Source organism: Salmo trutta, chromosome 1, assembly GCF_901001165.1.
Source record: "Salmo trutta chromosome 1, fSalTru1.1, whole genome shotgun sequence".
NCBI classification, from domain to species: domain Eukaryota; kingdom Metazoa; phylum Chordata; class Actinopteri; order Salmoniformes; family Salmonidae; genus Salmo; species Salmo trutta.
Window position 1 is genome coordinate 28,636,420 of NC_042957.1, and position 22,080 is coordinate 28,658,499.

Sequence of the window (22,080 nt, forward strand, 5' to 3'; positions counted from 1 at the left end):
GCTCTGTTTATCTTTGCCTCGATCCTGACTAGTCTCCCAGTCCCTGGCGCTGAAAAACATCCCTACAGTAATGCTGCCACCACCATGCTTCACCGTAGGAATGGTGCCAGGTTTCCTCCAGACGTGACGCTTGGCATTCAGGCCAATATTGGTTTCATCAGACCAGATAATCTTGTTTCTCATGGTCTGAGAGTCTTTAGGTGCCTTTTGGCAAACTCCAAGCGGGCTGTCATGTGCCTTTTACTGAGGAGTGGCTTCCGTCTGGCCACTCTACCATAAAGGCCTAGTTGGTGGAGTACTGCAGAGATAGTTGTCCTTCATCTCCACAGAGGAGCTCTAGAGCTCTGTCAGCGTGACCATCGGGTTCTTGATCACCTCCCTGACAAAGGACCTTCTCTCCCAATTGGTTACAAACATCTTCCATTTAAGAATGATTGAGGTCAGTGTGTTTGTGGGGACCTTCAATGGTGCAGAAATGTTTTGGTACTCTTCCCCAGATCTGTGCCTCGACACAATTCTGTCTCAGAGCTCTACGGACAATTCCTTCGACCTCATGGCTTGGTTTTTATTCTGGCATGCACTGTCAACTGTGGGACCTTATATATACAGGTGAGTGCCTTTCCAAATCATGTCCAATCAATTGAATTTACCACAGGTGGACTCCAATCAAGTTGTAGAAACATCTCAAGGATGATCAATGGAAACAGGATGCACCTGAGCTCAATTTCGAGTCTCATAGCAAAAGGGTCTGAATACTTATGTAAATAAGATATTTCTGTTTTTAATACATTTGCAGAAATTTCTAAAAACCTGTTTTTATTTTGTCATTATGGGATATTGTGTGTAGATTGCTGTAGGTCCATTTTTTAATAAGGCTGTAACGTAACAAAATGTGGAATATATACTGTATGTATATAATATATACTGTATGTAATGGACAAAGTTCATAATATTTTGTACACAAAGTATATTTTTTGATCAAACCACCAGTTTATTCTGAGCTACACTGTAAACTAAAACATCGACAACAAACATATAGCCTACCCAACAGTGCTTAAAGGTCCAATGAAGCTGTTTTTATCTCAATATCAAATAATTTATGGGTAACAATTATTTTGTATTTATTTTATTTATTTAACCTTTATAATAACTAGGCAAGTCAGTTAAGAACACATTTTTATTTACAATGACGGCCTACTCCGGCCAAACCCGGACGACGCTGGGCCAATTGTGCACCGCCCTATGGGACTCCCAATCATGGCCAGATGTGATACAGCCTGGATTCGAACCAGGGACTGTAGTGACATCTCTTGCACTGAGATGCAGTGCCTTAGACCGCTGCGCCACTCGGGAGCACTCAAATTAAGTACCTTACTCTGAATGTTTTTGATTAAAATTGTCAAAAACAAACAAAAATACTTCTTAGCAATTTCTCAAGCAAGACTTTTGCTAGGACTGTCTGGGAGTGGTCTGAGTGTGTAGGGGGAAACTGATGTCACCAGGCATGCTAAAACTCCATCCCAACAAAACAGGTAGAAATTTCAGGCCGTCTTTTTCAACAACTCTTTATTATCATATCATAATTTTCACAATTTCCCAGTATTATTCCAACCTCATAGTGTGGAAATATATATAAAACACAGGAAAACACGTTTTTGACTGCACTGGGCCTTTAACGTGCAACCACATATTTACTTTGACCTTAAAGTGCTTTCACCACACCGTCCCACTGGTTTGAATTCACTATCCACTAGTCCACAGATTTCCTCCTAGCCTTTGGCTCCGACCGCCACTTACTGTAAGTGTAAGCAGCAGCACCTCTGTTATTCCAGACTGAAATGAATTGGGGCTCAGTTCCTCTCCCTCCTTCTCCTTCCTCTCTGCTCCCCATAGGGCTTCCTGACCTGCTCGTCCTCACTCAAATTCGATTTATACTGTAGCCCAGAATTGGGGTCACAGAAGGAGGAGAACAGGAGAGGGCTGAGCTGGCACTCCTCCAAGGTGTCTCTCTCTCTCTCTCTCTCTTCCGCTCTCCCCTCTCTCTCTTTATCCCCTCTTCTCTCTCTCTCTCCTCCCTTTCCTCTCTCTCAGAAGTGCATGACTTATCACAGGAAGTGAGGGGAGGTGATTATTCACATTAATACGCTTAGACGATTATTAATTACATTGGGTTCATGCTGATGGCTGATAGCAAGGCTTTTCTCAGGCTGCACCATCAGTGGTGGCTGCCTTTCCCTATTAAACCACATTCATATTACAGCAATTACCCAGCACTGAGCCCCACTGATATTAAATACACAGAGACAGAGCTAGTTTTAATGTGCCAAAGAATACGTTTAGCATTTTTATTAACTCAAGGAGCTGACGACGATCTAGATGAGAAGTTTCTGAAATGTCATCCAATGTAAAATAGATTTTAAAATGAGATATTTTATTGTTGTAGAGACATGTTTTGTGCTCACTGTCAATGAAAACAGAACAGGTCTTAGTGTGGCACAGTAGGTGACAGAATGATCTAATATCTGAGGGACCCATCCTTCCACTGCCTCCATGGGTGCTAATGTGACTCATACAGCATACAGACACCCGAAACAGCAAATGCCACCTTGTATCAGAATCTCTCATTTGCCACCATATGGACCAACATGCCTGGCCGGCCCTCTCTTCTCTGACACAATAATGGCGCCCAAACTTATGGTCCAGCAGGCTCAGCCATTGTTTTTCAGGATTAGCAGATCAATGGGAATGGCTGCCAGCATTCTTCTTTACCAATCTGTCAGAGCGGGGGGCGGGACTGGCTTTTGCCAGGTGGAGCCCCGTCCAAGAGAAATGACTGAACAGCCATAAATAACGGTTAAAATCACTGAAAAGCTCAGAACAGTTGTAGGGCGGAGAACCTGTGGGTGGGTTTAGGATGGGAGGGTTGTGCTGAAACACTTTCTATTTTTGTTGCACTAACTGTCGCGTCCATCTGTGCTTAACTGGTGCTCAGAAACAAAATGCCAGGAAACCATAAGGATCCTCTCAATTAATAATTGCAGGTTATATAATCAAGAATATACAGTTGAAGTCAGAAGTTTACATACACCTTTGCCAAATACATTTAAACTCAGTTTTTCACAATTCTTGACATTTAATCCTAGTAAAAACTCCGTCTTAGGTCAGTTAGGATCACCACTTTATTTTAAGAATGTGAAATGTCAGAATAATAGAGAAAATTATTTATTTCAGCTTTTACATTTTAGTCATTTAGCAGACGCTCTTATCCAGGGCGACTTACAGTAGTGAATGCATACATTTAAAAAAAAAAACGTACTGGTTCCCCGTGGGAATATAACCCACAACCCTGGCGTTGCAAACACCATGCTCTACCAACTGAGCCACACTGGACCGTTTATTTCTTTCATCACATTCCCAGTGGGTCAGAAGTTTACATACACTAATTGAGTGTTTGGTAGCATTGCCTTTAAATCGTTTAACTTGGGTCAAACGTGTCGGGTAGCCTTCCACAAGCTTCCCACAATAAGTTGGGTGAATTTTGGCCCATTCCTCCTGACAGAGCTGGTGTAACTGAGTCAGGTTTGTAGGCCTTGCTCGCACACACTTTTTCAGTTCTGCCCACAAATGTTCTATAGGTTTGAGGTCAGGGCTTTGTGATGGCCACTCCAATACCTTGACTTTGTTGTCCTTAAGCCATTTTTCCACAACTTTGGAAGTATGCTTGGGGTCATTGTCCATTTGGAAGACCCATTTGCGACCAAGCTTTAACTTCCTGACTGATGTCTTGAGATGTTGCTTCAAAATATCCACATAAATTTCCCTGCCTCATGATGCCATCTATTTTGTGAAGTGCACCAGTCCCTCCTGCAGCAAAGCGCCCCCACAACATGATGCTGCCACCCCCGTGCTTCACAGTCGGGATGGTGTTCTTCGACTTGCAAGCCTCCCCCTTTTTCCTCCAAACATAACGATGGTCATTATGGCCAAACAGTTCTATTTTTGTTTCATCAGAAAGTACGATCTTTGTCCCCATGTGCAGTTGCAAACCGTAGTCTGGCTTTTTTATGCCGGTTTTGGAGCAGTGGCTTCTTCCTTGCTGAGCGGCCTTTCAGGTTATGTCGATATATAACTCGTTTTAATGTAGATATAGTGTCACGTTCGTCGTAATGATTGGACCAAGGCGCACTGTGAGTAGCGTTCCACATCTTTATTATAACGTGAACCTTCAGCAAAATACAAAAACAATAAAAGATCAAATGAAACGTGAAGACAGTGAAGTGCAAATAGGCACCTACACAAAAACAAGATCCCACAAAACACAGTGGGGAAATGGCTGCCTAAATATGATCCCCAATCAGAGACGACCCTAAACAGCTGCCTCTGATTGGGAACCATACCAAGCACACCAACATAGAAATAAACAACATAGAACACCCCCAGTCACGCCCTGACCTACTATACCATAGAGAACCAAGGGCTCTCTATGGTCAGGGCGTGACATATAGATACTTTTGTACCTGTTTCCTCCAGCATCTTCACAAGGTCCTTTGCTGTTGTTCTGGGATTGATTTGCACTTTTCGCACCAAAGTACATTCATCTCTAGGAGACAGAACGCGTCTCCTTCCTGAGCGGTATGATGGCTGCGTGGTCCCATGGTGTTTATACTTGCGTACTATTGTTTGTACAGATGAACGTGGTATTTTCAGGTGTTTGGAAATTGCTCCCAAGGATGAACTAGACTTGTGGAGGTCTACACATTTTTTTCTGAGGTCTTGGCTGATTTCTTTTGATTTTCCCATGATGTCAAGCAAAGAGGCACTGAGTTTGAAGGTAGGCCTTGAAATACATCCACAGGTACACCTCCAATTGACTCAAATGATGTCAATTAGCCTATCAGAAGCTTCTAAAGCCATGACATCATTTTCTGGAATTTTCCAAGCTGTTTAAAGGCACAGTCAACTTAGTGTATGTAAACTTCTGACCCACTGGAATTGTGATACAGAGAAATAATATGACTGTAAACATTTGTTGGAAAAATTACTTGTGTCATGCACACAGTAGATGTCCTAACCGACTTGCCAAAACTATAGTTTGTTAACAAGAAATTTGTGGAGTGGTTGAAAAACGAGTTTTAATGACTCCAACCTATGTGTATGTAAACTTCAACTGTATATATTTTTTTCCCATTCAAATTGACATTTGTTACCTAATTAATCACTTCTAAGTGAAATTCAATGTATTGATTTGTAAGTAAAGAGATGTGTTTGCCATGAAGCCTAAAAAGCTGGGAAGCGTCCACTATTGGTCTCTACTATAGAAATACAGACAGAGAATACATGTCAAGGCCGTAATGGATTCACACCATGTGACCATAATATACTGTATATATAGTATATAATATACTGTATATGGTGACTGACAAGGTGATAGTACACAATAGTTATCTGTGGTGTAGGCCTATACTCTAACACCTATCCAGTTGCCATATTTTCACAGACAGAGGGACTGTAATAACATGGCTACTAGGGTAGAGAGGTTAGCTCTCTTCAGAAAAAGCCTTAACACAGCAGCATTCTCTCAGTGTAATACGTAATAAATGTTAGCCCACAAGGAAAACAGCCCTGACATCGCAGGCTGAATGATGCAATGCACCTGCAATGACCTAATGTACTTACAGTATGTTACAATGTAGCAATACCCACAGCCTACCTCCTTTTTTTTCTCCATCAATATTTTAACTTCTCTATGGGATGTTCAATCAATCATCTCATCTCCCTGGACTGTCCTTGACTGTCGACTCAGGTTTTAGTCAGGCATTTTATACTTCAGTGCTTTTAGTTGTGTTGAATTGGACTGAATATAAATGTGTGGGTGAATGCTCTAGTTATCTCTTCAGTGTGGGGTGCGAGTGTGTGTCCATAAGATATTTGTGTGTGTGTGTGTGTGTGTGTCTGTCTGTCTCTGTCTGTCTGTCTGTCTGTCTGTCTGTCTGTCTGTCTGTCTGTCTGTCTGTCTGTCTGTCTGTCTGTCTGTCTGTCTGTCTGTCTGTCTGTCTGTCTGTCTGTCTGTCTGTCTGTCTGTCTGTCTGTCTGTCTGTCTGTCTGTCTGTCTCTCAGTCAGTCAATGTGTATACCCTAGTCAGTGTGTATGTGTCTGAGGTGCGCCTCTGAGGTGCGCCTCTTATTTTGGGGAGAGTTTGGTGGAGTTATCTATGGTCAGTACTCTTCTTTACCTCCCGTGTTATCTTCCTTCAGGAGCCTGCAGGTACTTGGTCAGGTCAATGCCTGCATCCGCCCAGCAGGTGACTGCCTCTGTGAGCACACTCTTATATTGTTCTTTAGGAGGGAGGCTCTGCCCTTCCCAGCCTATTGACAGCAGAGGAGACTCAATAAGCAACGGGGTGTTGCTGCAGGGACAATCTCAGCAGAATATACAGTATACGGCTGATTGTGCTTCTGTTCCCATAAGCACACAATCAATAATGTAATAACTTATGTCTATATCAGGGTTGTGGGTAGAAGGAGGAGAGAGGAGGTACTAAGTAGCCTATGCTTGCTTATCTAACCGCACACTTTGCCATATTAAGAGTGTTTTAGGAGTTTTATGATAGAGTTTAAAAAAATATTCCATTGTAGTGGCGACCCGTCATTCAGGGCAGGTGGGGCTGATGGGTCGCCACTGCTATGGAATATGGATGGACCTTTCTACATAGGCCTCATTCTTAATCAAGTCTTTAACCTCATTCTTAATCAAGTCTTTAATCATGTGTTTTGAGCCCCAGCTGTTTAGCAAAAAAATAAGCAATAATGTTTTTCTTTTGGTTGTTGTTGCCTGGTTTGCATATTATTTTGGCAATAATACATGCCACATATCAGTTTGCAAACAATGTAAAACAATGTTTATTGAGTTAATAAAGCTGCATACAAACCTGGTTTCTTTTTTGCATTCTTGAGTAAGGCAGCTCCAAAATGCAGGCGTTTCAGGCTAGCTCAGTGCTTTCTGTGGTGGAGGGGCAGCCAGTGGAAAATACAGAGCATAGGGGTTGGTAATGTTATCTAGTTGGGCCGTGACTGGCTCAGTGTTCTGTCACTCATGGGGACACTACGTCACCGCAAAATCTACAGGAGAGCTAGAAAGTTCAAGCCCCCTTGGATGCTGCCATAGATTTACATTAGAAGTGCCCGTCCAAGAAGGCTCAAGGTCATTGGCCCCAGATAAAATTATGTCAAATCACGTTATATCTACCGCAGCTTTGATTGGACTGATCATGTCAACATCATACTTTCAAAATCTTAGCTAGCAAGCTAAACAAGCAGTCATCATCATGAATCACGTTGACAATCTACTGGTAAATCCTATTCATTCCTTGTCATATGAAGAGAAATTATAGACAAAACGTATCGGTGCTCATCGGCCATTGGATATAAACATTACACAACAAGTTTGAAATCACAAATTCAACAATGAGTGGTTTGGAAGGAATCAGTGGCTAACCACAAGCGTTGCAAAGCAATCACTATTTTGCTTCCCCAGCAATTCGGTGGAGAGGGTGTGTGATCCAAGTCTGGGTTTAAGGGTCTCTTTTCCAAGATTAAAAAGATAAACATTCACACGCAACACCATGGGCCAGAAATGGTTGAATACATTGGCCATGCTGTCAATCCAGCATGACTTCTGCCGCGTTCAAAGCAACTGGAAACTCGGAACTGGAAAATCTCAGTGAGTTCAAGACAGCTGTGAACTCTGAAAAAATAATTTGCTCCGACTGGGAAAATACGTTTTGAACGGTCATCCAACTCAGAATTCTAAGTCGGGAACTGAGGCCTCTTTCTTGAGCTCCGACCTGAAGATCACTGACGTCATGATTTGACCTTGTTTTCCGAGTTCCCAGATGTCTTGAAAGCACCATTTTTCCCCCCCCTTTTTTCTCCTACGGCCCCTTTATTTGTCCTACGGTTCTCACTTGGTGTACAGGGAGAATACTGTAAGAACGGTTCTAAATTCTGCTGCTGTACATTTCAAAAGTGCTGAACAAATATTTATATTGACTAATGTCTTAATCTTAGCCTCTTATCCGCTCATCGTTCCCTTATGCCATAGCTTGTACATCTCAATTGTCAGTAGAAACAAGCAAGTTAAGCAAGTCACCCATATCAGCTCTGTTTTTTTTTAAAGGCAGTAAATAAGGCCGAATGAACTGTTTCACTGCCAGACAAGCCTACGCTGATAGCCAGGTGTTGCGGTGGTAAGGATTCATAGAGTGAAAAAAAAAAGGAAAAGAAATCTCCGCTGTTGGGACAGCTTTATGTAGGCCCTAACAGTTTGTCACCGTTATAGTGCAATTCATGTATTGTTTAGTGTTGTGTTGTGTAATGGCTTTGCTGGCATGCATCAAATTTTTGGGGGGAGTTTGCCCCACCAAGATTTACATGCTAAAATCGCCACTGTTCCATTGTGAGATATCCACACAGCCCCTAAGCCAATGAAATCAGTGATTCCATCGAGTCTGGATAAATTGGTATTGAATGAACGGTGTGATGGTATTGTGATAGTAGTAGGTGGTATAAAACATCCGCATTCGTAGAGCATGTTCATGAAAAATGATTATGTCGAATACAACGGCTATAATGACCTCTAGAGGGATGTGTGTTTAGTACCTCTCTCAGTCTCTCTCCATCTTTCTGAGTACTCCTCTGTATGGTCTCGGAGTCCCACAGTGTGTGTGTGCCACCACTCGACAGGTGGGGTGTCATAATCTTGTCATTATTTGTTAGCTTGCAGAGTGTCTCACACACTGTGTGTTGTAACTGAGGTAGTCCAGGTGAAGTGGGCCTTCTCAAGGGCACTGTGTGTGTGTGTGTGTGTGTGTGTGTGTGTGTGTGTGTGTGTGTGTGTGTGTGTGTGTGTGTGTGTGTGTGTGTGTCAGAGTTGATCTCAATTCAGAATTGCATTGAGAATGCCTCATAAATTTCAATTCTTGAATTGGAGTAGGAAACAGGATACAGAATTGCAATTCAAATTTGAATGAAAGGAAATATAGGTGAATGAAATTCAAATGCCTTCTATATTAGGTGTAGCGTATATAAAAATACACAGAACAAAAATATAAACACAGCATGCAACAATTGTAAAGATTTTACTGAGTTACAGTTCATATCAGGAAATCAGTCAATTGAAATCAATAAATTAGGCCCTAATCTATGGATTTCACATGACTGGGAATACAGATATGCATTAATCAGGCTGTTGATTGTGTCCTGTGGAATGTTGTCCCACTCCTCTTCAATGGGTGTGCGAAGTTGCTGGATATTGGCTGGAACTGGACAACGCTGTAAAACACATCCATATAGAGCATCCCAAACATGCTCAATGGGTGACATGTCTGGAGAGTATACAGGCCATGGAAGAACTGGGACATGTTCAGCTTCCAGGAATTGTGTACAGATCCTTGTGACATGGGCATTATCATGCTGAAACATGAGGTGATGGTGGTGGATGAATGGCACGACAATGGGCCTCAGGATCTCGTCACAGTATCTCTGTGCATTCAAATTGCCATCAATAAAATGCAATTGCCTTCGTTGTCCGTAGCTTATGTCTGCCCATACCATAACCCCACTGCCACCATGGGGCACTCTGTTCACAACGTTGACATCAGCATACCACTCAACCACACAACGCCATACACACTGTCTGCCATCTACCCGGTACAGTTGAAACCAAGATTGAACCATGAAGAGCACACTTCTCCAGCGTGCCAGTGGCCATTAAAGGTGAGCATTTGCCCACTGAAGTCGGTTATGACGCCGAACTGTGGTCAGGTCAAGACTCTGGTGAGGATGACAAACATGCAGATGAGCTTCCCTGAGACGATTTCTGACAGTTTGTGCAGAAATTCTTTGGTTGTGCAGACACACAGTTTCATCAGCTGTCCGGGTGGCTGGTCTCAGATGGTCCCGCAGGTGAAAAAGCTGGATGTGGAGGTTCTGGCTGGTGTGGTTACACGTGGTCTGTGGTTGTGAGGCTGGTTGGACATACTGCCAAATTCTCTAAAACAACATTAGAGGTGGCTTATGGTAGAGAAATGAACATCAAATTCTCTGGCAACAGCTCTTTTCGACATTCCTGCAGTCAACATGCCAATTGCACACTCCCTCAAAACCTGAGACATCTGTGGCATTGTGTTGTGTGACAAAACTGCACTTTTTAGAGTGGCCTTTTATTGTCCGCAGCACAAGGTGCACCTGTGTAATGATCATGCTGTTTAATCAGCTTCTTGATATGCCACACCTGTCAGGTGGATGGATTATCTTGGCAAAGCAGGATTGCTCACTAACAGCTCACTAAAATTAGAGAAAAGCTTTTTGTGCATATGGAACATTTCATGGATCTTTTATTTCAGCTCATGAAACATGGGACCAACACTGTATATGTTGCATTTATATTTTTGTTCAGCGTACATCTTGTATATAAAACATCAAACATGTCATTATATACATGCATATAAAATATTGTTGAAACAATATTTCAGGGCAAATTCTTATATTTCATTAACCTTTAAATATAAGGGGAAAATACATTTCCCACATTTCCCAGAATGCATTAGTTTTACCCTCAAGTTAACCCTTTGGCCTTAGTGCTTAGAATAGCCAATTATATTTCCACCAAGGTTAAAAGAGTTTATGAACATCGTTTCCAGAGAAAAGTGATATATTCTTTAGTATCTGGAAGTGTGACCTTTCCGATTTAATGAAACTCTCATGTTCTATGACCGAGTGGAATTTCTTTGATTTGCACTGATTCAAACTCAAATTCAAATTCTACATCCTGTGGCGTGTGGCCAATTTAATTAGAATTTCAACTCATGAGTTCAATGGGAGTGAATTCCAAAATTCTGCATTGAGACCAACCCTGGTGTGTGTATGAGAGAGAGCCTTCACCCCATCTCCTTCCCTCTCACAGCCTCTTGCCCCTCCACTGAGCTTCTGATCTCTGTCTGTTAGACTAGACTAAAGACAACAAGCATCCCATCAGACACAATTCAAACAGAAGGTCAGGTGATTGGTCTCCACTGATCTGTGTGACTTAGTGATGGGCTCTCTCCCTCCCTTGTGTGTAAACAATGATAGAGCGTATTTGCACACCTCGGCGAATAGCGGTGCGTTGATTAAAAGGGACTTCCAGTGTTTGGGCCTCCCACGCCGTCGTTTCAATCTCCCTCCTCTGTTCACCGGGGCAACCTTCTTCTACTGGGCAACCTTCTTCACCGGGGCAACCTTCTTCACGACGAGAACTCACACTATAACACCAAGCAGAAAGACGCCTCTCTAACCCTGGCTGATGTTGAAGTTGACGAGCAAGCAAGGCTTGATTTTAACATTGATTTTCAACAGTGATGAACCTTTTTCTTTAACAGTTTAGCTAGGTACTAGAAGTTCCCTCTAAGTACCCCAGGTAGAGGCGCAGGGGGAAGAGAAAAAAGTCCCGAGTTCAAATTGGAGCAGATTTAGAAGCATCCCAATTAGTGCCTGAGGGAGAGAGATAGGCCTGTCTGGTAGAGGAGCACTGATGAAGCACCTAGGCTCCGTCATTAGCCTGCACACTGAGTCCCTTGACACCACCGTTGGCCACAGAGCTTGATGAGGTGGGCTGGAATGGACACGGCATCTGTCTCCTTTGCCTACTGCTGTTGCTGTTGCTGTTCCCTGGCACGGCTCTGTCTTCTACCATGTGCTGCTGGGCTTTCTGTTCCAGAAATAGCTGGCCAAGTGTATGCAAAATCAGCATTGTACTGTATGCAAAATCGTTTTTCATATGCTGTTCATATGCATGTAATGTCTTGAGCAGGTCTGGGATCTGTTGTATGTGACAGGAATGTATCCTTTGCCAGAGGAGACAACCCTATGTTGAATGGTGGTTGTCTGTGCTGCAGCCTAGTGTGATTAGTTTGTTGGCCCTTATCAGTTCTCTTAACAAGCTCCGTAGTGACACCTCTGCTCCGCCCCTGGCCCCTGGTCATCTAGTAAATGTCACTATAATGACACACGCATGAACATTTACAGGTCCAGCAGGCCAAAAGAGTTAATTGGGGACTGTAACCTGCAATGAAAAGGAGAGATGTCAAGAATGTTGGTTGTAGAGTAAGTGAATGTTTTGGATCATTTTAGGTGCATTTATTTTAGGAACATATTTCATATCTCATTGTGCCGTTTTCTAAATGTGCAATGATTTCAGTGTAAAGACCTCGGTGTTTAGAATTGTTTGGACTATGAGGTTGCTAAGGAAACATTACCATCCAATGGTCGTGTTATTCATGATCAAGTTCTAGGACTAGTAGTGCTTTAATTGGTGGAGTAATTGAAATTGAAGAGCCCTGCAGGATCTATTCCAGTAGCATCGTTTAATTGTTTTTACATGGCCAATCAGTGTGTGTGTGTACCCAGAGGAGCTCCAGGGGACCTGTGCTAGCTAGCTAGCTTCATTTCCACTGTCACTACCCAGACAGCTTAATGTTCTCTTATTCTGGCCTTATTAAAAGCTGCTGCCTGCTACACATCCTGATCCCCCACACTCATCACGTCTCCTCTGCACTTCTAACCAGGTCTGGAGATGTTTTCTGATTTCCTCAGGTACATTTAAATTGCTTTTCGGTGTCTGAAATGGCAGTGGAATACTGACCCATCGAGCACATAAAGTGTGTGAGTGCCAGGCAGGCTGTGATAATAGCGTGCTCAGAGACACTTGGCTCTAATAAGAGGTGTTTGATTGCTTTTTTAATGTATTTTTCCTCCTGTTGATTATGTTTTCGTCCGGCTGCGGGGCGGACAAGCTCTTTCATGATGCTGCTGCTTGAGTGATTCTGAGCTCAACATGTGAACTTAGATCGTTACTGTAGATAGGCGCGGTACAGTAACAGTAATGCTATAGAATATATGTAGAGTGTTTATCTTTATAGCTTTGTCATAGAGAGGAATGGTAACAGATAAGCCTATTCCTCACTGACTTTATACTGTCTAGGTATAAGGAGATTGATATAGAAAGAGCATACAATGACCTCCCTGTTTAAATGAAGAGATAACCTGCTCTTGGTGATGGACGCTTAGATATGGACACATAGCTCAGTAAATAACCCTCTATCTTTAGGAAATATTTACCTTTCTCTGTGAACAGTGGCTGGCTGGCTGGCTGGCTGGCTGGCTGGCAGGCTCGGTAATGTTTGCTGTGCTGTCTGGCCCATACCCAGTGGGTTTTTTTAAAAGCTAGAACACGTCCCAGTAGAAATCAGTAAATATGGTTGTTAGCTAGCAGAGCACAGAACCATCAGAGTTTGGGATATAAAACGACTTCCCATCAATGCACTGCACTCCTGTGGACCCCAGGAAGAGTAGCTGCTGCTTCAGCAAAAGCTAATGGGCATCCTAAGAAAATACTTAATACTCAACTCCCTCCAGTCAAGGAATGGAAGCCATTTTGAACGATTTCCCTACAAAGGTTTCTGTTTGTTCTACACTTGTGTTCACTCTAGGCAGCTATACAACTGCTGGCATATTTTTGTGTGCATAGAAAGACTGTCAATATGTAAATGCAGGGTAATTAAACAATTTCCTTCAGTGCATCTGTTTCACAGTTAGCTTAGATTTCAATAAAGTACCAGTACATGTATCATTGTTCTAAAGGTATCAGTGTACAACACTATAGCTGCCATAGTATTAACCCCACCAACCTGTGTCTGACAGTTTGATGTTTTTGAGGCTGAAAATAATTTGCTTTTGAACGCCTCCCACTCGCTCCCCTGGAAATATTGTTGGGCTGAAAGTCTGCACGCACTTCTTTGTTGTCTCCAATTATTCCTCCACTCCTGCCTTACTCTATTTCTCTCTCTACCCACACTCTGATCCCAGAGAGCTTTCTTTCGCCAATTATGGTCATAAAGAAAGGCGGCCATTTTAGAACACTCTCATGTTGGGCTTGTTGTGTTAAGAGATTACTGCACTTTGCTAGCTGTATAGTAACTGAGATGAATTGAAAATAAATAACTAGCTAGCCGGTGACTGCATTGATCTCATGAGATTGCAGGAACGCTTTTTCCTTCCTTGATCCTCTGGGAAAGGCTGACTTCTCTCGTGTGTGTGGTTTTGTTTATCTGTTTGTTTTGTCATGTTAATTGTTTCCGTCTTTCTATCTGTCTTCTAATTAATTTGAAATGTTAGCCACACGCTGAAGCTGAAAGGGAAATATTATATACGGTAGTTTCAGCATGTTAAGGCTTATAAGGAGCTTACGCACTTATCCCTAGACAATGTCAATTATATCCACCCACAACATCTCATGAGCACAATTATTTTCCCTGTGGGAACAGACGTTTTTAGAACATGTCTCTCTTATCCTCTTCACATTGCTTGCTGTTTGGGGTTTTAGGCTGGATTTCTGTACAGCACTTTGAGATATCAGCTGATGCAAGAAGGGCTATATAAATACATTTGATTTGATTTGATTTTGATTCACAGGTGAGGAGAATTTACTGGCAATACTGAAAAGGCGATGGTGGAAGTACATGATTTTGGGATTGATAGACATCGAGGCTAACTACCTGGTTATCAAAGCCTACCAATACACCACACTAACCAGCGTACAGGTGAGTCTGTTTTCATCTATCACATGTGAACCCATAGGTGTTTGTGTATGTGCGCAGGGGTGCGTGGGTGCATGTGCAGGTACAAGCCTGTCCCTAGACGTTCCCTTGACTGGCCGCTGGACAGACATAAGACAGTAATACGGCAGTGACCTTTGTTGAGTCTACATAATAAGATGGCTAATTAAAGGTACTCTGGCTGACTCTCATTCCCGTGTGTCACTTCATCTTCATTACATTGCAGTTAGTGCCAGAGGAGCCTTACTCAGATCCACCCGAAAGGCATCAGTTCCTTGGCGCAGGGCTGGAGGGATGGAAGGAGGGAGGTTTAAATGATTATAGGAGAGTCACGGTGAGAGCACAATAGATTTTTGTTCCTCTAATCTCACCTGAATCTGACATTTTCCTCCACTCCTCCAGAGCCCAGGTAGGACTCAGGATCAATTCCAGTGGCCCGGTGGCTGCAGAGATTTGGGGAATCAGATAGTGAGGAGTGTGTCGGTATCCCCTCTCTAGTAATGAATCAGGCCTCTAAACTCTCTCCTCTCAGTGTAGTCAGTTAGGCCTGAACGGGAACAGACGACACCATTAACACTCCACCGGCTAACCAGGACTCTTCTAGTTCCTCCAGCATGCATTCCTCAGAGAGAATGAGAGAGGAGAAATGAGATCCGTGCCAACTGCAAAGTTGTGATAATGGGTATAGATGGCTCTTGTGGTGTACATGCTGTACTGAAACCATATCAGTTGAGTAGTTTCACCGTAGTCTAGTGTCATTTTCATTCGTCAAGTCTACGGTAGCCTGGAAATGTGAGGTATCGGCAACAATCGTGAAGAAATAGATCAATTCCCTCTTCAGATCATAGTGGAGATGTGTCATTTTCCATTTGCAAGTAGTGGGGAGGGAACCATGTGGAAACAAATTGGCAGAATAACATCTGTAAATGTGTCTTCTGTCAGCTTGTGGGTCTCTGCCTCTGCCTCTACTCAGCCAGACAGAAAACAGATGGAGTGTCAGGGTCTATATCCGTCAGATACCGCTCAGCTCACATCATCCCCCGACCGCCACTTGAGACCGCTCTGCCTCGCCGTTATTTCGGGAAGTGGAATCGATGACCGGCACGGCACCGCTGTCTCACGACAGAGAGAGATAATCCGTGGCCTGAGTCCTGCTGTGGGCTGGAGCAGCGGGAGTGGGAGTGTCAGGGCCAGTGGTGTGGAGGGCTGACTGTTCTGTTGAAGTAAAGTAGGGGAAATGTAAAAGGTACCAGAATCCCCTCATTCCCCTGGGGTCTGGCCCTGTGACTGACAGACAGTCCTCATTCCCATTCCCCTGTGGTTTGCCCTGTGACAGACAGACAGACAGACAGACAGACAGACAGACAGACAGACAGACAGACCTCATTTCCCTGTGGTCTGTCCCTGTGGCTGATAGACAGACAGACCTCATTTCCGCTGTGATCTGGCCCTGTGACAGACAGACAGACAGACCTAATTCCCATTCCCCTGTGGTCTGGCCCTGTGACAGACAGAGACAGACAGACAGACAGACCTAATTCCCATTCCCCTGTGGTCTGGCCCTGTGACAGACAGACAGACAGACAGACAGACAGACAGACAGACAGACAGACAGACAGACAGACAGACAGACAGACAGACAGACAGACAGACAGACCTCATTCCCCTGTGGTCTGGCCCTGTGACAGACAAACAGACAGACCTCATTCCCCTGTGGTTTGGCCCTGTGACAGACAGACAGACAGACAGACGATTTGATCAGTACCTCCATGCCCTGCTGACCCATAGTCAGCACAACGCACTGATGTGACAAGCACACGAATGGCCTGCAGCTACTGTTTACACAGCGATGGATCTATCCGCATGGTGTGACTGTCACTGAATGATTAGGTCGGGCGGTGACGAGAGTGATAGGGTGACTCTCTTCCACAGTGTAGAGACAGAGATATTTGAGAGTAGCATTGCACAGCAGCAGCTCTCTCTCTCCAAAGTAAACCCAGCCTGAGCATATGGCGAAGGTGATTAAACATTCAGAGAAAGGAGTGCTCATGGAATCACTGTAAATATTGACTCAGTAAACAGCTAGAACTCAATCTGGGACTCCTCAGTCATTTTTTTTCGAGGTCTGCTGTGCAAGTTTGTTTGATATTTAGAGAACAGCTCAGGTCAAGTGAAGTCAAATGAAGTAAGTTTGGTTGTTAGTTGGAGACTTTATCAATGGACTCTCTCACTCTAAGGCCACTTGTTACTCTGTGCAGGGTAATTTGCTATTTAGCTTGATTGGCTTTCACTAACTGATTCCTTTGGGAGGGTGGAGGAGAGAAATAGCCATAACAATTCACAATAGTTTTATGTAAACTATAACAAGGTTAGACAATGCCTCATCAATATTAATATGCAGGCATGAAGAGAACTGGGCATAAGTCATTGCTATAAAATACTTTCCCATTAAGGGGAAATGATTAGTTGTTATGAATGGTCATGGTGTCTGGCTAGGCTCCAGTATGAGGAGATTAGTGGACACATCTGGGGAAAGCTCCTCTTCATCAACTCGTTAGAACAGGCAGCTACAGATGTAGGATCTTTATTTGAGCCAGTTTGCTGCAGCAGGAAAATAATTCTGCAGCAACAGAAAATGTGAATTATTATGTGGACAATTTTTTGTAGGGGTTGATACATTCCTCGTTAGGGAAATCAACAACTTTAGAAGCCTTTTTAAACCTCAAATACACTACAAGTTTGCATTTCCTGCTAGGCAAAAGAGTGATCAAATTAAGATCCTACATCTGAATGCTACTGTAACGGGTGTCGTAATGATTGGACCAAGGTGCAGCGGGAACGTGTATACTCATCTTCTTTAATTGGTAAAAAGAAGGAAAAAAAACAAACAAAACACGTATACAAACACAACGAACGCCATTAACAGTCCTGTCATGTGCTCAGACACTAAACAAGGAGACAACTACCCACAAATCCCATGACAAAAACACCCCTCTTAAATAAAACCTTCAATTAGAAGCAATGAAGAGCAGCTGCTTCCAATTGAAGGTCAACCCCATCAACTAAACATAGAAATAAAAAGACTAGACTAGAACATAGAAATATACTAACCTAGAACATTAACCAAAACCCCGGAACACTCTAAACAAACACCCCTCTACATAAACACATAGCCCAACAAACCCCGAACCACATAAAACAAACACCCCCTGCCACGTCCTGACCAAACTACAATAACAAATAACCCCTTTTCTGGTCAGAACGTGACAGCTACTCAGTCCTCCACTTCAAGATATGCAGGTAGCCAGCCGCGGTCCTGGGGACAAATCACTGTAAAACAGAGGAATTAGTTGAAGATTTATTTCGGCAGAATTAAGCGGCGAGTCTTAGGACTGACTAAATCGCATCATTCTTTCTCCTCACTTGGCTAAGTCTCATAGGACCTGTGATAATTGTATCGGTTTCATTCGTTTGCTGGTATTTGTAAAAAGGAGCAGAGAATGTCATTGCCAATGTCAGGTCTATTATTTTGCTAGTAATTCACTGTCAAAGTTGTCGGGTTAATGCCAGAGCTGTTCCCCAGATAGCCATGAGAGCACAGGGAGAGTAAACACAGAACTCAACCTCAATCACTCGCTCACTATCAGGGTTCTCTCATGGCTATCGTTATCCCTACACTGTTTATTTATCTCTCTCCTCTTCCCTTTTTCTCTCTCTCTTGCTCTCTCTCTCCCTCTTGCTCCTTTTCCTCTCATCCTTCTGTCATCCTTCTGTCATCCTTCTGTCATCCCTCTGTCATTCTTTTTCTCTCTCCTCTGCTCTCTGTGATTTGTCCCTCTCATTCCCTCCCTCCACTTTCTCTCTCCACTCTCTCGCGCTCAAGGGCACGCTTCACTACAGTAACAGACAGGTTTATATAACCAAGCGGTGAAAAAGCCTTCCATTAGGCAGAAACACACTGGCCTGATGAGAGAGTGAGACAAACCGGGCTGTCGTTTACACATCGATAAACCACACGTTATCATGCCAGGGTTGTCTTAGGTGTCAGAACATTCATTGCACACATCGATGTTGTGAGCTGCCAGGCGAGCCACCGCACCACCTCTTCTCCTCTGTGTACTCAACATGTGATGAGCAGTAATGGGTGGGGGCCATTTTGCTGTCCTGCGGTTAACCCCTCGTTCTCCTGTGCACTACCTTTCCCGGAGGATGAGCCCATAGTGCTACCACTAAGTGCCAGAGAGGCTTCCCAGAATGGAGTGCCTGATGGTCTCCTAGGCGATCATAAACCTTCCTCTCCTCCCTCCTGCATGGCCCCGTCTCCTCCCTGATACGCCATCCTCCATCAGCCCTAATTCGCCATCCTTATTTTCTCTCATCACCATTAGTGTTGGACTGTCCTCTGACCTCGTCCTCTATAGTACTGTGTCCCCCCGCTGTCCTATGTGTCACCCCTGGACTTTGTGGTGGGTGGTTTTAGCTCTGCTGTGATACCATCTCTGGTGTTTAGGTGTGTATTTTGTCTATGTGGTGTGCAGTATCTTGGAACTCCATTGAAACCATTTTCTCTGTGCGTCTCTATGAACTGGAGTTCAGTGTGTCCATTCTAACCCTGTATCTCTCCGCTCTGTCTGTCAGCTCTTAGACTGTTTCACCATCCCCGTGGTGCTGCTGCTGTCCTGGTTCTTCCTGCTGGTGAGGTACAAGGCCGTGCACTTTGTGGGCGTCGGGGTGTGTCTGCTGGGCATCGGCTTAATGGTGGGGACAGACGTCCTGGTGGGAAGACAACAGGGTCTAGGTAACACACACATGCTCACACACACAAACACACACACATTTGGACTATATGGGCGTAATATCAGGTTTTGATTTAGGGGAAGGCGAGGATGGGTAAGTCTGCCCTTTTTTCTTTATGATTGTTTATTTATTTAATTTGAAGATTGTAAATTAGAAATATCAAGGTTGTTTTTTTCAGTTTGATATGATATGGCCTAATTCTAGAGGTCGGGTATATTATCTCCTAAAAGCTGTGAATCGGAACGAAGATAAAACCTAATAAATATGAATTGATGTATTATAGGGCTAGGATAAATGATTATATAATTTAAAACCTGCCTAGGTTCTCTATTGGAATAGGCTTATATGATCCTAAAATAATTGGTGTTATTACACTTTTACATTTAAAAAATACATCTCAATATAAAATATGTAAAGGATGATTATTCTTCCAATACACACCGGCAAATTGATTAGGTATTGTCAACAGGGTTGTTGTCTCTAGTGTGTGTGGGCTGGTTAACACTGGGATAAACTGATTAAAGTTTAAGGTAGAACTAATACAATAATTGGCTTATGGAAGCACTTCTCTAAGCGAGAGAAAGGTATAGTATATATTTCTATATAAGCTATTTATGTTACCTGTTATATTCCTGATCCTAATGATATCGGCCCAGGTGTAAAACAGCCGAGGTGATAGAGCAACGACCCTGGAATAAAAAACGATGTGTAGGGTGGAGAGAGGGTTGGTTTTACAGGTTTACTTGCTCTGGGTTGTCAGTACTACATGTGTTCTTGGCTGTCGTGCCTTGGCTGTGTCATTCCGTTATGGGCAGTGTGATGCCTAAGACTAAGTTTGACTAATTAGCGGCCGTTAGAATCTATGTTCCTTTTTCCTTCTTCCTGTTTTGGTCGGAATACATCAGGACATAATGAGGACTACATGAAATAGGTCTTGCATGTAATGGACATTAAAAAAAAGTACTGGTCTTGCGATATGTTCAGGTTGTTTTCTCTTCATTTTAAAAAAAATGTTTGAACAATTGAATCCAATGAAGTGAGCAGGCTGGGCTGACATGCTTATAGCCTTGCTAGGACTTTCTAAATATGAGCATGCATGTTTAAGATTGTGCTGATATTATTTATATTAAAACCTGTTGGGGATACCTGCCCGGTAATGGGATTCATTGTCAAGAGACCATGGCGGGAAATTCAAAACGGCAAGAATCTAATAATTTCAATTTCTCAAACAATCAACTATTTTTCACCATTTGAAAGATAAACATCTCCTAAATCCAACCACATTGTCCGATTTCAAAGAGGCTTTACGGCGAAAGCCTAAAGTTAGGTTGTTAGGAGAGTACATTGAAAATAGCTGTGTGTAATGTTTTGTCAATTCAAAGACAGGCGTCACCAAAAGCAGATAACCAGCTAAAATTATGCACTAACATTTGACAATCTTCCTCAGATGACACTCCTAGGACATTATGTTATACAATACATGCATTTTTTGTTCCATCAAGTTCATATTTATATCCAAAAACAGCATTTTACAGTAGCGGTGAAATTTCAGATTTTTTTTTTCCTCAAATGCTTCCCGTCAATCAACGTTACAATTTACAAAATTACTATTCGAAAACATTGCTAAATTATAATATTTTCATTCAAATAATTATAGTTTAACATTTCGTAAATGCTACTTTATTGCCAGATTTCAAAATAACTTTACTGGGAAATCACACTTTGCAATAAACGGGGTGCTGTGCTAAGAACAATAGGCTAGGATATACAGTTAGCACCATCTTGTAACCATGTAATATCAATAATACTATTGTCAATAATCCCTTACCTTTGATTATCTTCATCCATTGGCACTTCCAGGAATCCCAGGTCCTCAACAAATGTGGTTTCTTTCGACAAAGTTCATAATTGATGTCCAAATAACTCCAAGTTGTTAGCGCTTCGGTAGGCTACTAAAAAGTAGGGCGGGGGGGGAAGTCACGACGTAAAGTAAAAAAAATAATCTATTTACGTTCGTTCAAACATGTCAAACGTTGTTTAGCATCAATCTTTAGAGCCATTTTTAACGTGAAACATCAGTAATGTTTCAACCCGACCTCTCCTGTGTCTTGAAAAACGTTTTTGAAAAATGTCTCGCCTGACATGAACTCAAATGAATGCGCAGGTGCGGGCAATAATGAAGTGACGACATCCCAGGGAGGTCAACTTCTCTTCCTTGTCATCCGGTCTCTGTTCATCATAGACGCTTCAAACAACTTTATAAAGATCGTTGACATCTAGTGGAAGCCGTAGGAAGTGCGAAATGAATCCTTTCTCACTGTGTTATCTATTAACAATGACTCAAAAAAATAGTACAGCCACAAAATTATTTTTTTTCTCAGGTTTTTGCCTGCCATATGAGTTTTGTTATACTTACAGACACCATTCAAACAGTTTTAGAAAATTCAGAGTGTTTTCTATCCAAATCTGGTAATAATATGCATATCCTAGCTTCTGAGTTGGTGTAGGAGGCAGTTAAAAATGGGCACATATTTTTTTCAAAATTCTCAATACTGCCCCCTAGCCCCAACAGGTTAATATTATCTATTATTGTTACTATTTCTTTTTTTCTGACTGTTTTCCATGTTATTTG

The 22,080-nt window shown here is 42.7% G+C and overlaps 1 protein-coding gene across 1 annotated transcript in view; it reads left to right on the plus strand.

Moving 5' to 3' along the window:
* Positions 1-22,080, plus strand: part of LOC115193270 (solute carrier family 35 member F1) — a 115,427-nt gene that overhangs the window by 60,894 nt on the left and 32,453 nt on the right. The window contains exons 3-4 of the mRNA XM_029752089.1: positions 14,509-14,636; positions 19,290-19,449. Coding sequence (XP_029607949.1) covers positions 14,509-14,636; positions 19,290-19,449 — 288 coding nt within the window. The remainder of the gene's footprint in view (positions 1-14,508; positions 14,637-19,289; positions 19,450-22,080) is intronic.